Source organism: Aulonocara stuartgranti, assembly GCF_965226115.1.
Source record: "Aulonocara stuartgranti genome assembly, chromosome: 8".
Taxonomy (NCBI): Eukaryota; Metazoa; Chordata; class Actinopteri; order Cichliformes; family Cichlidae; genus Aulonocara; species Aulonocara stuartgranti.
Genome location: NC_138959.1, coordinates 11,733,039 through 11,751,313, shown reverse-complemented (window position 1 = coordinate 11,751,313; position 18,275 = coordinate 11,733,039). Strand labels below are relative to the sequence as shown.

General features: G+C 40.8%; 1 protein-coding gene across 6 annotated transcripts in view; it reads right to left on the bottom strand.

Annotated features, from left to right (window-relative positions):
• Positions 1-2,782: 2,782 nt before the first annotated feature.
• The window catches only part of pald1a (phosphatase domain containing paladin 1a), a 57,916-nt gene continuing 42,423 nt past the window's right edge, over positions 2,783-18,275 (bottom strand). For all 6 annotated transcript variants that reach the window (XM_082544325.1, XM_082544323.1, XM_082544324.1 and 3 more), the window contains exon 20: positions 2,783-4,569. In XM_082544325.1, coding sequence (XP_082400451.1) covers positions 4,420-4,569 — 150 coding nt within the window. In that variant the 3' untranslated portion in view covers positions 2,783-4,419. The remainder of the gene's footprint in view (positions 4,570-18,275) is intronic.

Here is an 18,275-nt window from a genome sequence, read left to right as displayed (position 1 = left end):
TTGTGCCATACTCCTTCCATTTCTGAATGATCACTTGAACAGTGCTCCGTGGGATATTCAAGGCTTGGGAAATCTTTTCGTAGCCTAAGCCTGCTATAAATTTCTCAATAACTTTATCCCTGACCTGTGTGGTGTGTTCTTTGGACTTCATGGTGTTGTTGCTCCCAATATTCTCTTAGACAACCTCTGAGGCTGTCACAGAGCAGCTGTATTTGTACTGATATTAGATTACACACAGGTGCACTCTATTCAGTCATTAGCACTCATCAGGCAATGTTTATGGGCAACTGACTGCACTCAGACCAAAGGGGGCTGAATAATTAAGCACACCCCACTTTTCAGTTATTTATTTGTAAAAACCATTTGGAATCATGTATGATTTTTGTTCCACTTCTCACGTGTACACCACTTTGTATTGGTCTTTCATGTGGAATTCCAAAATTGATTTATGTTTGCGGCTGTAATGTGACAAAATGTGGAAAAGTTCAAGGGGGCCGAATACTTTTGCACTGTAAAATATCCCCACACAGCATCGCACTGCTAGCAGTAGCCTCAACTATTGATTCAAGGCAGGATGGATCCAAATGTTCATGTTATTAACGCTATATTCTGAGTCTACCATCTGGATTTTACAGCAGAAACGGAGGCTCATCTAACCTGGCAAACCTTCCAAACGTCTATTGTCCACTTTTGGAGAGCTGGTGCAAATTGTAGCCTTAACGTAGTTTCCTGTTCCTAGCTGACAGAAGTAGTGCCGAGTATGGTCTTCTGCTCTTGTAGCCCATCTACTACAGGGTTCAACATGCATTCAGAGACGATCTTCTACATGCCTCATTCAGGGGTACTTGTTGTCTTACTATTAGCTAGAAGCAGTCTGACCATTCCCCTCTGATCTCTAGCATCAATAAAGCATTTTCACCCCAAAAAAACGATGCTCGTTTGCTATTTTCTCCTTTCCAGACAATTCTCTATAAACGCTCGCTGTGTGGGAAATCCCAGTAGATTCACACAAGCCTGTCTGACACCAATAACCATACCATGCTCAAAGTCACTTTAATAACCTTTCTTCCCTTTTCTGATGCTCAGTTTGAACTTCAGCAGGTCATCTTGGTTACGTCTGAATGCCCTGCAACCTAATGGAGACTTACTATAACGAGTGTTACCAGTGGCTCCACTATATTACTTTTATTTCCATGTAGTCTGCTTAAACTCATTCAACAATTCAACAAATCACCCATGCTTTGAACCCTTGCCTCTAAATAAGAAAGCCTTAGTCATGGGGATGTATCCCAAAAGATCAAATGGGAATAGGAATAAGCATTTAAAAGCTCACTATCAATCCAATCAGTACTTTTTATCATGCCAGTTGATACTTTACCTGGATCAGTAGTGTGTGTAATAACCTAACAGGGATTGTGTATTATTGCTCACGGTAAATGAAGGCCCAGACACGTATTTGCCAGAGAAGATTTAAGAGCAAGGTCTTAACAATCTTATTAATATTGATCAAATCCCTGAGAGGTTTGAGACTTGAGTTCCCGAGGTGTTTTTTAAGGCGGCCTTTATACACACAAGAACAATCAAAGAGGATGGCAATGCACCCATGAACCCCTTACACCGGCATGATGCCTCCTGTCCTCAGCAGCTCTCTCATCTGCAGGGGGAAGCTTTTCACATGAAGTTCATTACATCCCCTCTTGCTGCTCACCTCTGAATGCCACTCTTTGTCTGCTGCAATTTCTGGATCCTTCAGAACCACTAGCTTGAGTTTCACATTGGGGAGTATCTCAATGAGTTTGGAAAGAATTTCAAAGGCGAGGGGCCGCTATATCATCCAAGCATGGTCCTCATGTCCTGGGCTTATCTTGACCTGGAGTCCAGTTGGCCACATGCTGCAACTGAATAGACCTTCTCCATATCTGCCAATTTTTCTCCATTGGTAAAGAGTAACAGTGTACAATAAGTGTTATGGTGAATTTATCTGTGCCTCAGGGCCTGCCAACCCTCTCACTAAGAGGGATGAATTAGCTCATAAAGTCTCAAACTCTACAGGAAGCCTTTCAATCTGGCTCACTTTGTTTCCATTTACAATAATTCAGGATAGGCTGTGGTGTGATAAAGTCCTAACAACTTCCGTAGTCCCGAAGATAAGCCTGCTATGCACTTACAAGACGGGAAGTGATCTGGGATATCAGACTTTCAAAGCAGGCCAGCGAAGCCAAGTGTGCTTCACTGATGTGCCGGCTGGTGGCTTTTAATCCTCACACAGGCCTCCATTGTTGAAAGACTGACCATATTTTTTTAATTAAGACCTTACCTGTCCACATCAAAACGCAACTCAGATTAGTCTTTTGATCTGCCTAAGCTCTTTATTACTGTGTATGGAATATGTTAAGATTTCAGCCCAACAATGAATCATCTGTTTTGGGTAAATGTACGCTGCTCGATGCTCATAACCTGTCCTGCTCTCCGAGGTTGGCACCGACACAAAACAAAGAGGCCTCGCGGATATACGAGAGGGTTCTCAGCGGTGCGTATCTGCAGCAAAAGATGATGCTGAGATAAGGCGGAAAAAAGAAAGGAAACCGAGGAGGGAAGACAATCATTTGGCTCCATCGCAGGAGACTTCAGAAGCTTCAATAAAACAAGGCACAGAGGACAGTAGTGTGCAAAATAAAATCATAAAACCCTCCTACACACAAAAATCCGAATCCTTGGTGCAGATGGATAAGCTTTAGTTTTCTCCACGTAAAAAAAAAAGATATCAAAAGCAGAAACTCTGTTAGATCTATCTGAAATATTTATTTTAGCTTCCAAACAAGAAAATAATTGGTACATACAGCAAATAAAAGACATTTACTCTGTGAAGAGCGCCTGTTAAAAAAGAAAAAAAAAACAATTAAATTAAAAGCCTAGCTAAGATATCAGGATCTCTTAGTATACAACCTCCACATTTGTGCGTTTAATCAAGAATCACAAAGATGGGTATTAGATGTTCCAACACAAACTGTGTATTTTAAATTTCTTCCCATTTTCAATCACTGCAATGTTTTTGATAACTTGAAGGGTGCACTTTCATTATGCAATGCCACACTGAAACAAACAAGAATGACAGGTATCTGGAGGAACGATTGATAATTTTTGATCCTTTGATTTTTGCTTATCTTTCTGGTTTTAAGGCAGGATTCATAATATAGTGGTAACATGCTCAAACAAAGAACATGTCAAGACTTTAAAGAAATCCTGCAGGGTTAAAGTTACTCTACAGATCTGGTGTTGTCATGCATTCAGAGAAAACAATGATGTAAATGTTTGAAAGACAATGCAACTTTAAACTCTTGTTCTAAACAGTGAATCATGCAGCTGTTTCCCTCCACTGAAGAAATGAACATCAGCTGCAGTTATGGAATGGTGTATTTATCCACATCAATAAACACTAAGTGTATTTAAAAAAAAAAAAATCCAAGTCACACCAAATATCTGCAGATGCTGTTTCCATCCATAAATTTAAGCTCCCCAAGCCAAGGTGGTATAAAAGTAACGCCTCCAAATGTACACATCAAAGGTGCTTTAAAGCTTTGCGGACTTCTATTGCATCAAGCTGCAGGTGAGCAGCTTGAGGCTGTGTAGGAAGGCGGATTTGCATTATTGGTAATATGTATGTGGACCATGTTTTGACAAGAAGGAAGAATGCAGAATCACATCACATGACAGAAGTAATTTTACAGCTTTAAACAAAGTTTAAAAACAAAAAAAAACAGAGCGCTTCAAAGTCAAATGTAACACATAAAAATGTTAGTACCTGTATCATGACAGATATAATCAAATGTAAAAAAACAAAAAAACAAAAATCAGGTACAACAGAGGAACATATAAGTGCTGTCATATTTTAGCATCTTTGCAACGCTCAAAATCCTCTTATCAAATAACGTTTGGAAAACTCAACGGCACAGTTATTTAAATACTGACAGCTTCCATATGTACATAGGGACTCTTCTGAAAAAGTGGAACAGATGCACAGTGACATAAATTGTTAGAATTTTCTGATCTCCTCCTCCATAACAACATTTAACTCTAGTTCCAGCTGAAGTTTCAAAGAGCTGTCGCAAGTGAGCATAATTTTACTGGGATTTTAAGAAAAAAAATAACCTAAACATGTACAAATTAGTACATTAATAAATTCACTGATGTAAAGGCACAACTTCCAATACAGAAGCAGAATCTTGCTGAGATTTAAAGCTAAAAACTGTTAACATCACAAGTGAGAAAAAAAGGAAAAAAGCAGTAACATTAAACAACAGGTGTTGTGAAGATATACAGAAAATAAGGGTAAATACAGAAGGCATAACTATGTTATTGGAAATGTCTTTTATTCTGAAAAGCACAGTACTGTTTTGGCGTATTCACAGTGATCCCCTCTCAGATGAACTCCCCGCGGAAAGGAAGTGACAGAATGTTTTGCTGTTGCCAGCGGCAGCGCAGCCTGGCCAGTGGCGTGTCCCTCGGGTTTTCAAACTCAGAGAAGCCCAGCTGGTTGAGGATGTCATAAACTCCGGCTCTGGCAGCCACCTACCACAGAAACGCACAAAATATTAATGAACAGGCGATATGGGGTGCCAAGATTTTTTTTTCTCTTCTTGTCCTTTGTGACCACACAAACACATGGACTTCCACTTTTTCAGCATGGTTTCTGATGGCTGCTAGATGCGCAGCTGTTATACTGAAAGACCAGGGCTCAACTCCGGGTTTGGAGAAGTGGCTGAAAAAGAATTCGGTTGTGTCACTTGGGTAAAAATATTAAGACCGTACTTATTTTCAGGCATAATCAGAGCAATAAAAAAAAAAAATTAAGCGGAAACCAAATCAGCCTGTAAAATCAGCTGAATAGTGTCCTCATTGGTTCTGGAGGGAGCTTTAAAAAAATCCTGATGACATTACGATGACATCAAGGTCATCAAGGACTTTTACTAGGAAATAAAGCGTTTAATGAAATTATTGAGAATTACTGACTTTGGATTGTGGGAAATGTAGGAACAAGCATTTTTCCCAGAACATAGCAGGCTCTGCTCCTTTAATTCCAGCATTTTTTACAGTTACAATACTACTGAAAGTAACGAAAGTACCCTTTTAGAGAAGCAGAATTGACTTTTTAAGAGTTATATTATAACATATCATCCATCCTCTTCAGTCTCAAATACTCAGATCATCTCATTTGGCAACCCCATGCAAATAAGTGAGCAGCCAAAACGAGCTTCCAGATGTTTAAAATGTAAATCATTTTAATTACTTTAAGCTTAATATAAAAATGTAAATATATACAAAATTGCATGTGGCACTGAGTACAACTAGTTATTCATTTAAGAGTCTTCCTCGGATATAGTTAATTAGCCCCACATTTATTGCATTAAACTTCAAATAGTTTGTAAAAAAAAAAAAAAAAAAAAGAATTGCTATTGAAGTCAATATAAATAGCTTGTATTTATTTTTTTAATAAGTGCAAGTAGCATTTGTACCTGTAGACCTGAGTATGCCCACGCATGTTCTAGTCAGGCTGAAGCAGTGATGGTGGCTCAAAGAATAGGGCGATTTTTCAAATCATCATAACAACAGTGAGTCACCCCTTATGCTTTCTGTCCACATCAGTCATCTCAAAGTTTCCACAATCATAAAAATCAAAAACTTTACCTCTTTCAAGGCCATTTTTAGATAATATGAACACTTGTGGTCTCATTTCCTTTGCAAAAGCGTGACCCCACTGCCAACTTGAATTTCATTTTGGGGTAAGAGGACAAAGTCACAGAGAGCCCAATCTGGGCAGTAAAGGTGGTGGCATAAAAAGATTGTCTAGATGTCACAAAAAAAAAAAAACCACTCCTGCCTCCTCGGTCTGCTGAAGCACAATGGCACAAAGGCACACACCACATTTCACATGGTTTCTAAAGGACACGCTCCCTCAGGGCATTACAGTTAACATCACGGTAAAAATCTGACTTTGAGTGACGAATTCACAGAATCTCAGCCCTATCCAAAAAAAAGAAAGAAAGAAAGAAAATGATGTTCTTCCTCCACGCTTGAAGTGCTATGTATTACGTGTTTCGTTTGTAACTCATTACAAAATGAGTCACGAAATGAAGCTCTGGTAAGTTTGACACAAAGTCAATATTTTCTTCCTGAACTCATGAAATTGCACAGTTCACATGCAAGTGGTCAGAACAAGGCTTCCAGGTAGGGCTCTATAAATAGCAGCCATGCTTAAAACTCACAGAAATAATGGAAGTTTGCACTAGGTGTTTTTTCAGAGTCCGTTAGCGGGAGATTTTCTTGAAATTTTTAAAGCCAATAACTCGCATGTCAGGTCACCACCAACAGTGTTTGTGTGAATGAAGTCAACAGCAAAAGCAGTCCAATATTTATGTGAGCCTAATTGAGTGCAATGCTTTACTTAATTTACACCAATTACCTCACTTATAAGTACCCAAATCCCTGCTGTAATGGAACAGCACCACGGGAAGAGTATATGCTCAGTGGACTTTGTCTGAATCTTTCCTGAATGAATGAGAACATATCTGCCTCCTGAGAGTTCGGTGTTAAGCAGTAGGTCATACTGACTCACGGTCTGCTACGACTGATGGGAAACACCAAAGACAACCAGAAACATCTGGCCATAAAGGTAAGCAACATAAACAAATAAAAACAAAACCCAGTCAAAGCCGACTTCCCTGCAAAAGCCTTTAACTGCCCTATGACGAGTGCCCCAGTTTGCCCATTTTACTTTGAAGGAGAAGCCTCAGTGCAATGCACTGGACTGTGAAGTTCAATTCCCACATGTAAAAAAAAAAATAGTAATAAAGAAAAATTGTGCTGGATTCCTTGAAAGGCACAAAAGCATTCAGAGTCATCTCTTCCATTATGCAGGCTGAGACTGAAATCGATACAGGACTCAGCTGAACCTAAATCTGGTCTATATAGCCCTAAAGGACATCCAGGGAATGACTCAGTGGAAGTAACGTGGCCTAAAACGCATTGCCAATTTAACCTCTCCCTTTTTCTCCTGAGGCAGTCAAGGAAGCTGCAAATTTTGGAGTAGAGAGAGAGAGAAACTTTTTGAACATCAGGGTAAATAAGGACAGTGTTTGAGGGAGCAAATTTGCATACTAAACAAAAATGAGCAATATAATTGTGGTCATATTCTCAGGGCTACGAGGGAATCCTGTACGTACGTGCTGCTGGAAACCCTTTTAAAAGTAGGCTGTCAGGTAAATGCTGAAGAAGACATATGGGAACAATGAAGAGGAATAATAGTATCAAGATATCCCTTTCACTAACAGTGATTACAGCTTAGCCGGCCAGCTTTGTGCAGAAATAAACACGTGCACCACAAAGTGTGGTCTGGATTATCTACTTGCTTACAATGCAAAATTCAAACCTTAAATACATATCACATAACTTCTGCTTTTGTGCAGTCGGCACTGGCTTGGTTCTTTAAGTTGGAAATGAGTGATCACGTAGCCTCTATTGTCCCGTCTTAATACAGCTTTTTAATAACTAGCTCATGCAGTCATGTACCTCTAATGTTTGTGTGCTATGAGTTCGTGGACAGCTAACAGTTCAAAAGCTGCACGAGTATTTTGATAGGAGAAACTGACTTAGTGCAGCGGAACCATTAGTCAGTCGATTTGACGCCCACATGAATCTCTGGATTTGTGCTGTTAACATGCATAGCCTGACTCATCCACCCCAGAGCCTGCCTGTCTAAATAAGTAATGTATGAAACATCAGAAAATACAAAACGTCAACTTAGGGAGGCCCAAAAGAGCATATCAGGGGGATGACAGTGACTGCATACGGTCTTTGTGGAGTCAAAGCTGTTGGTGTTGATCCAGTTTTCTTCATTATTCTCTTGTTTTACAAAAAAAAGATAAATCCAGTAAAGCGTGTGACTTCACAGTGGATGCCAGCTGCAGTCAGACTAATTCAGCTGTTGCAGCAGAAGGAATTTCAATGTGGCAAACAAAAAAGAATCCACTTACAAAACTCTTACAGCAAAATCCATCTGTCTGTTTTCTTCTGCTTATCCAGTGCAGGGTTGTGGGGGAGGGCGAGGCTTATCCCAGCTGTCATGAGGCAAGAGGAGGGGTACACCCTGGACAGGCTTTAAACTTTCACAGTACTCACACATAAAGACAGACAACTATTCACACCTACAGTAGATATAGAATCACCAATTAACCAAACGCCATGTGTGTTGCTAAGAATGTGGGAGAAAGCCAGAGTACCAGGAAAGAACCCCCAGACATGTGGAACACAGACATGGAACCTAAACCGAAAAAGACCCCAGACTATACTTGAGCCCAGGGCCCTCTTGCTGTGAGGAAACAGTGCTAAGCACCGCTTTAATAAAGTCCGATTCTGACACACTCGGTACTTTTAAAACTGACTCTCTAATCTGAAGAGGTTAATACATGACCACGTTCCTATCATCATCTATAGCCACAAGATGTGGGTAGTCACTGAAAAAGTAAATCAGGGTAGACCCAGTACCTTGAAGAAGTTATGTTTTTTGGCTAAGGAGTTAAGCAAGTGTAGGGATGCTTAGTTTACCATCTCCAAAAAACAGTCAGGCTCATTAATATTACTATATACAAATATTACAAATAATTTGTAATGTAAAGTAACTTTGTACCCAAAGACAGGACGACAAGTCAACGTAGAATCTAGTGTGGCAAGATAAAAGAAAAATGAAGTAGTACTGCCCTGAAATCAAATTTGGCATCTTGTTAATTATGCTGAAGGACGGCAGATTGAATGAATGAAGCGCTTGATGTACGATCACTGGAGAACAAGGGAAAGGGGGAAATCAAGGCTGTGTTGCTGCACTTTTTCTTCCTTTTGTACTGCTCACACCATTCCCTGCCCACACCACCAACATTAAGCAATGCAGAGGGCTGGAGGTCACTGAAAGCTGAGGTCATATAACAGTGTCTATGTCATAGCAATTAAAGAAATAGATGCAAGTGTGAAACAATAGCGATCCCCTTCTGCAATAAGTAATTCCAGATATTCCAGATGTAATATTTATCTTCTTCAATCTCAGAAAACATTGCACACTGACATTGTGACGGTTTTCTTTTCATCACATCCTTTTCAGTCTCTGTACACCTGGACACAAAAGTGCTTGAAAACAAGTTGTGATACCCTGACAACTTGCTACTAGGGCTGCCACAAACGATTATTTTGATAGTCGACTAGTCACCGATTATTTATGCGATTAGTCGACTAATCAGATCATCATCCACTGGACGTAAAACTACAGCTTATTGCACCAGCAGCATCTGCTCTTATATAACTTTCATTAGCTTACAGCTTTAAGCTTTTAAGGTGCTAACTAAAAATAAAGACAAGATGATAGTTTATTCAATTTTAATGAAATTTGCAGATTGTTTCGGTAAAGTTTAATAAACTCCTTGCTATCTAAAATATAACAGGACACCGGAGTATATTCTCCAGCATCTCACACTTCTGATAATCAGCTGTCTGCTTGACGTTTATTCAGCTGTGTAAAAACTATAACTTTAATCTCAGCCAAACCGATTTACTCAGGAACAAATAAAATACAAAAAAAAAAAAAAGCCAAACAACAACATTTTTAATTTATCTAAGTGACTCATATATATTTAACCTGAGTCGCGAAAGACGGCGGTGGGTTTGAAAACAATTTGCCGGGAGTCCGGTGTTCTCACGGCGCTAGTGACCTAGCCCCCGGCTAGCTATCGAGCTAGTGGGTAACAGACGTCTCCGAAAACGTCGGAGCGCTTTTGAAAATATGTGGTGTCCTGATAAACTGAGCCGATATTTGAGGTTTACACAGCTACATTCTCGCCTGAAAATATGTTAAACGTTTATTTTGTGACCCAGAAAGAATAATAAGAGTAATATTAAAACTAACTAGCTACCGCCATTGTTGGAAACTAAGCTGGGCCGCGCTATGAATTCTGGGACACAGCTGCTTCTTCTTCTTCGGGGTTTAACGGCAGCTGGCATCCTTGTACATGCTGTGCTGCCATCTTCTGTTTCAGTCCGTTATTACACTCTTAAATCCTGCTATTATTCCTGCGTCTTTTGTGATCGTACAAAGCTTCAAACGACACGTCGACTATTAAATTAGTCGTCGACGATTTTGATAGTCGACGTAATCGTGACTAGTCGACAAATCGTGGCAGCCCTACTTGCTACCACACAAAAATCATTTTGAGGATTACAGTAACTCTTCTTACTTTTAGTGACTTTTATAACTATAAATAAAATGAACAACTTTAACGTTCTCATGGATTCCTGGGACATTACTGTAACAAAACTAAATTAAGTTCCCCTCCACACTGTACAAAAACAAAACAAAAAAACTCAAAGTCAAACAATTTAAATCAGATTTGTTATTTGAGGCTAAACTGTAGCATCATGCCTCCCTCTGGTGCTCTCTGTTTGTAAAGTGGCCTTGAAGTTGTTGGCGTGTGGCGACAAGCTTCCTGGGTGACAGCAAGCAGAGCTGCTGGTGAGATATCTTTCATGTTTCATTGAAGAGCTCACAAATGGTGCTGTGGAGCGGTGGGGGGCAGGGCAGCGAGGAGGTCTTTCCCACAGCCGGCTATCTCAAAGGCTGCACATACCAGCCCGGTGCAGGGGGGGACAGGGAGGCCTCTGTGCCACACATCAAAACAGCTGGAGTGACTGATAGGGTACTACTTCTGCAGGCATCTGCGGTATGCACTGTACACAAGTCGAGCTATTGTGTAAAGGCCCGCACTTTTGATTAGCAAACATAGATTTCAATTTCAAAATCTAATCTGAAGTTTTCACTCTCATCTCAATACGCTGCCATGGCCATTGCCCAATGAAGTACAGTATTTGTCCCAATGTGCCAATTTAACCTCTGGCTCTTCTCCAGTGAGCAACATCTATTTAAAAACTTTGACAAATATGCACGTTTATGTTTTTTATCCATCACACAATGCATAAATGTCACGGAGGCATCAGATCGCTCCCAAATTTCTTTAGCAGCATCACAATAAACCCGAAAATCCTGACACAGAGAGTCACAAAGAACTATCTTTAGCTAGAAGAAGAACATGGAGTCCTGCACCAAATGTTATGCCTATATCTCAATATCATCGAGCCGGTCTGGATTAACATGAAGTCACAGAAAACTCTGAAATAGTCTAGCTCAGAATAAATTCTCTGCCAAGTACCTTGAAAAATCTGCCTACAAGTGTAACTGTGGAAATAGTGGGTAGTTGTAATATTATATTGTGAAAGCATCCTCATCTTCAGAACATATAGTTATGACAAAAGCAAAAGGGCAAAATATATTAAATATATAAAAAGCAAAGGATGCTACCCTGAATGACTGGGAACACTGTGCTCTTGCTTTTAGTGGCTGTAGAGATCAAATTAGTCCACACACATACCCACGTACATACAGCCAATGTAGGATGCAGGACAGAATGTACCACTCTGAGCTGACAGGTTGTGTAACCATGGCTTCAAAAGCGTGACCAGCGATAGTGATGACCCCCCGACTGCTGCCTGTGGCACTGCAGTTTGTCATTAACGGTCCTGCCACGGTCACTGGTGATAGGCTAACGATTATGCCCCGAGGTTGGTTGGGGCCGATTGGCTGGGCTACTGCCAGATTGTGCTCCAAGTAGGCTAGTAAACACATCACAATACTGATGGTGGTGACAGAAATACTGATATTTTGAGATAATTCTTTAAAAAGAGGATAAAGGAAAAAACTGAGATATTTGGATGTTTGAATGTCTTTGTCACTACCGTCACAGCTGTAGCTGACATCACTGCAATATCTTCAAGCCTTCAAGTCCTTCAAGATCTCTTTAAGATGACATCTAATTCCCACCTTAATACCAAATGCTGCTCAGGCCCGAGTCTGACAGGTTTAAATCAATATCTGCCTTTTGTATGTATGGGGTGATAAAGGAGTGACATCATTCATTTTAATGATATACTTGCACTTCCCAGATATCATCTGTCACTCAAACTATGTCTGGTGCTGCGACAGTCATTGTCAAATGTTATCCCACATCTGCATATTATAATACTTTCTCACAGCTTCTGTAAATATACATATAAAATGTAAGTAGGAGAATGAGAAAGGCTAAGAAAAAACATGCAAAAAAGTTTCTGAGTATGTCAGTGCTGAAAATGCAGAGAAATCATCCACCGTTTGGCGTAATTTGTTAACATGAAGCAAAGGAACTGTCACATTGATTATGCTGTCAGTTCTGGTCATCAGGGAAACTCGATTTATGTGAAGTAGCAGCTCCCAAAAGCGCAGCAGCAAAGAGAACTTTCTTTAAGATGAGTGTCAGTGGAGTGATCCGCATATTAACACTGCACTGTATGTAGCACTGATATGAGTTAGCAACAAACAAATTATCAGCTAATTATCAATAACGTGCCACAAGTCTGTAGTTTTTCACTTGTGATTACAGAATCTCACTTTCTGTTAACAACACAAAGTAAAATACATCTAAAACGGATTAAATAATAAAAACTGAAAAAGTGCCATTTGTTCATATCAGTGACAATTCAATTCAATTTGATCACAACAACAGTCACGTCAAGGTTTATTTGGTAAGGTAAAGACTTTACAATAATACAGAGGAAAACACCAACAATCAGACGACCCCTGCCAAGTAACCACTTGGTCACAGTGTGAAGGTAAAACTCCCTTTTAACAGGAAGAAACCTCTGGTAGAACCAGGCTCAGGGAGTAACCTCGGTTTTATCCTAATTTAGAGGCAAGAAATTAGAGATCATCTAGGTCTTTATGTCTTTAAGACCATCCTGTAGTTAAACTAATTGGTGTGTTACATGACTCCACAGCTGGATAAAGCTGGGTATCATCGGCATGAATGATGTATGCTATGCAATGAAAATGTATGCTATGCCTTCTAATAAAAGTGCCTAATGAAGCGTGTATAATATAAATAGAACTGGTCGTAGCACAGAACCCTGTGGAACTATCAGGCTTTTATTTATATTTTCCTCTGTTCCCAGTACGTAAAGTGCCTGTCTTTTTGAAAAATGACTATTTTCCGCAACACAAATCAATCATTATAGCATGAGATTTCATGTACTCCAGGATTTTCACATTATCTTGGAGATACTGGAGCTATGTGTAGGCTTTTTAAATGTACAAGAAAAACAAGTACATATATTGTACTAAATTTACATTGTTGATGCAGCCCCGCAAATTTTCATTTTATCTGATCTTTATATCTTGACAATGCTTTACATTTTAGAATGTCAAAAAGGGGGTTTGAATGTTCTAGTGAAAGCAGACAGACCTCAACAAAAGTCTGTGGCTCATTTGATGGCAGAGGTGTAGTTGAAAAATGGCTGTGATATACCTATCTTGTTTCCTTCTAGACCTGGCCACTGCCCATAGAGGTGACAGTTTACTGTACTGGCTCATCTAAATAGATGTGCTCAGTCATTTTTGGTTTTCTGCTCAGGCAGGCCCACAGCCATCTTATCACTTAGGTTTTAAGGTTGTGTTTTAACAAACTGAACCACGTTATAAATTATGACAAAAAGTCAATTTAATAGAAATCCTGATGACGCTGGGTTATCCTTTTATTAATCTGAAATTAATTTATAAGAACATTTATTATCTGCATGGAACTCATCCCAACTATTTTTGACTTCACAGCCTCTGTGGACAAGCTGCCACTGTAAGTCAGTGGGGTGTTAAAAGACAATAAAAATACAACCCATTCATCGCTTATCCAGTTGAGGGTTGCAGGAGGGCAGGAGCCTATAACCGCTGTCATGTATAGCAATGTGGGGTAAACCCTGGACAGGTCACCAGTCTATCATAGAGCCAACACAGAGATACAGATGACCATTCAACATCGCATGCCTCAATTTTATCCCACAACTTAGACATTCACATTACTCACACTCTCATTACACATACATATAGGATCTTGGGGGTGGGCACGATACACGGAATCCAAAGTACCATCAGGGTGTACACCCCACCCCTGGCGTCATTGCCCACCTCTCAATGTTAAATACACGTAGACATTGAGGGCCAGCAGGAGGGACTATGCGCTTACCTGCTGCTCTCTGGCAGGTAGCTCCATGCCCTCCTGGGTTTTAAATGCACCTTAGAACACACATGCATCAACATTACAATGAGCGGGTGGAGGGAGGTTTGGAGTCTTCTCCCACCCCCATTCTCTGCGACCTGCTGGAGCGGGGGGGCTAGGAGGAGGAGTTGGCCGTCCGACTGCGGTCTGGAGTGTGGGGCCTCCCTGCTGCTGCGGAGTCGGGGCGGTCTGCCTCCCCCCACCGCAGGGAAAAGGGTAACACCACCTGGGTCTGGGTGCAGTTCCCCCCCTCCAGGGGCAAGGGTACCTAGACCCGGGGCTTAGAGTACGCTTGGGGAGTGTGATCGTGTGTACAGCGTCTCTTTATGTCTGTCTCCACGTTGGTTGAGTGTGGAGTAAGTGCATATGAGAGCATGAGGGTGGGAATGGATGTTTGTATATGTGTGTGCCTGTATGTCTGTGTCTATATGTCAGGTTGGGTGTCAGGCGCCACCTCTCTGGGGACATCTTAGGCCCTCCAAGGTATGGAGGCCTATCTCCCCCTACCACCACTTCCCCTGCCAGTGGCGGACTCCCTCAGACATTGGTGCGTTGGTGGTTCTTTGTGTCCGGGGATGGGCGTCCGGGTACACACCGGCTCACTCCTTGGCGGCCGCTTATCGGGGCCTGGAGCCTGGGGCTCGCTCGGGCCACTTCGGAGGTGGGGTGCCCCCGGCCTCTCGGCCTGGGGCTCGGTCACTCAGGCACGGCTGGCTGCCGGCGGAGCTCACGGGCGCGTCACTGCAACTCCCCCTGGCTTCTGCTCCGCGGCTGCTGAGTGAGCCCTCATCTGGGACTCTCCTCAGCTCTTACTGAGACAGTGGCGCGGCTGCCCCTCTGTTGGTCTTCCTTGATCTCTTGTGTTCTGGGGGCCTCTGGATGTCTGGAGTTTTGATCTCCTCCATACCTGCTTCATGCCCTGGAGGACGGGGCTGTGGCCCCCCCACACCCTCTAGCAGATCATTACATGAAGGAACCTTTTAAAAAAAACAAGCGCGTCCATGCTCACAGGTGTACACACGGGTGATCACACCCACAAACTACACCCTTTTTGGCTCCTACCTCAAAGCACACTGTGTTCTGTTGATCTTATGTGCTGCACAATAATGTTTAATATTTAGTATTTACTGTCATATTCCCATATATCATTGTGATGTTGTTTATTCTATTACTCTTGTTCTCTTCTGCTAGTTTTCTTTTTTCTTTCTCAGCAGGTGACCCAGGTGATTGATATATGCATTTTTTTTTCTTCTTTTTTTTTCTTTCTGCTCATTCTGTTGGTTTTTGGTTTTTGCCCTTCTCCCCCGTCCCTCTTCTCAGCTGTTTCTCTTTCCCTCTTTCTTTCTCCCCTTCTTTCCCCCAGTCAAGTCTGTCCCATATTCAGTAAGTGAAAATAAAATAAACAATAAAAGGTGAATCAAATGGACCATTACGGCAAGGCTGGGATGGTCAATTTGGTAAAATAAATCCGTTGGGCATCTTTCTTTGCCTTTAGACAACAATTCTGATGGCAAAAGAGCCAAACGGGACAGGCAAAAAAAAAATAAAATAAAAATAACATCGCATTCATACATCTGACAGTCTTCAGACTGCGGAGGAAGCCCTAGTACCCAAAGAGAACCACAAGCCACGGTGAAACATCCAAACTCTGCACAGAAAAATCCTTAAAAAAAGATCTTCTTCTGTCAGCTGGTCCCATTTGGGGTCGCCACAGCAGATCAAGTTATGTTATCCCTAGCACTCACTTTTGTGACACCAACCTTCAGTGTGTCCTCCTTCACCTGGAGAATTTAGATGGGATGTCTTTCCTGATGCAACCCTCCCCATTAATCCAGGATTGGGACCCGCAGTAGCTACACACTACACTGCTACATGTGTGAATGCCCCTTCAGAATGAATTTAAAGAAAACCTTCCAGAGGACTCTCTGTTAAATAGTAAACAAAATGCCTCAAATCTCACTGCAAGGTAAAGTTTAATTAAAAAAATAACTGAAAGCCTTCATATTTTTTTCCCTTTTTTGTAATCTGAAAAATGCTCTTTGGGACATACAATAAACTGAAGGGTGCATTTTCCTCAGTATGGTAGACATTTAAAGTAATAGCACAAAATGATTGTTTTTTTTATTATTTTTCCAACTCAACAGGTACTTTGGAAGGTATTTTTGCAGAAGTATCTCCATATCCCTAGTGTGTATGCCTCTATTTTCTCATGGCATAACTGGGCCATTAGAGTCACCCTGATGCACCACATATATTTGCTATTCATAACAGGAAGAATATGCCCCGATTGACCGCGCATATTTATGTGACAATTGTTTTCACAACGATTGTTCCAGTCTATTTTGGAATTCTCAGTTTTTCCTTTGAGTCTAATCCACCCCAAGAAGGACAAAGAAGGAAGAGATTTTCATTCAGCAATTTTTAAACATTCCAGGGCCCACCTCCAAACTGTCTCCTCATGAAGAAGAATGGGAAATAGCCTTTGAGCTCAATGTCGAACATATCATGTCCAAACATGACCAAGGCTTGTTTGATTGCTTTTGATCATAAGTTTTAGCGACTTCATTCTGACACGGTGATTCTAGACATTAAACTTTCATGATTTAGCCTGAGGACACAACATATTGTGACGTTGACAATGATGCCTGCTCCGTGGAAGGAGGCTGCAGGTTTTTGAAGAGCTTAGTGAAAAGGCGGGCAAAAAACAAGACATCTAACATCTTTAATTAAAACCGAATGCAGGAAAATTATAAATTAAACACAATGTTCCTTTATATTTAAAATCCTCCACCCGTGGGCTGATCACAGTAAAATTGCTTAGTCCGTTTTTGCTTTTCCTGTTATGTGATTTTAACATATTGCAAAATAAATTTTAATTGCTGTGTGTGTGTTTTGTGTAACACTTACAGACTACTCGTTTGCTTGGAATGCACATAAATTCTCGACTTTTACTGTAGAGGCACAGCTGGCTAAACGATTAATGTGACAACAAAAGCACAGAGCTGAGACAATATGAGGTTGAGTGTGTCAAGAATCAGGCCTCAAAGGAATCAGAACCAGCTTGTAAATTCCTGGAGGAAAACTATTATGAATCTGTGGTAACAAGCTTACAATGTGCAAAAATGGAGCATGCAGAAAAAAACATCTGTTACTGATTTCCTGTTTCCTGCTTTTTCTATATTAGGCTAATGATAAATGTCATTTGCATGTTACTGCGTTATATACCAACAATGCTAAGGTGCATATTAGACTTGAAAACCTGCATGTTTGAAGGCACTGCCAGACTAATACAGTAATGGCTCAATTATACTAGACTAAGAACAGAATGGTAATCTCCTTGTGACTAGGAAAAATTAGTGGTTGCCTCGTCATCAAATTGACTTTTTTTTTTTGCATTCAGTAATTGATTTCAGGTAGTTTCTGGGAAAGCTGGTTGCCAAGAGGGGTACGCATGCAGCATCCATAGCCTCTGAGTGACCACTTTCAATCATTAGGCGATTTCACAAGTCACTTGGTAGGAGCCAACCTCTCTCCAAAAAACTGCAGTCCGACTGCAATTACGCTCACAAAGATTGGAGAAGTCTTCCAAATGACTGCCATTTATTTATAAACGCAGACATATTGCCAACAAAATGCAGTCAATCTGAGTCAGTTTGCACCTATATTATCACAAATAGATTGCATGCAATTTCTAACTTGACCCCATTCAATCTCAAACTGATCGCAGACTGATAGCAGACTGATTGCTATCAGTCTGCTATGGTTTTATCCCCATCTTGACGCACAAAATTTGCTGGGAAGACAACAACTGACTGACTGTAAGTGGTCCCTGTCTTCAAAGCAATGATGTCAAAAATGACAAGATCGCAAGGTCACTGGTTCTCTGTTAGAACAATATTAATCGTGCTCTAACCACTGTTTTCCTTAGTGGGATATTAGCATTAGCAGATTCACAAACTAATGCTTCTGATATTCTGACTGTTTTTAAATGCAGTTGATTGTTGAATGAAGGAAACCATGAAACAAACAAATCTTTTTTTCCTTGCATCTCACTCACCAAACCTTTTAATCCATTGATGGACCTAAAACGAATCCAATCTCATG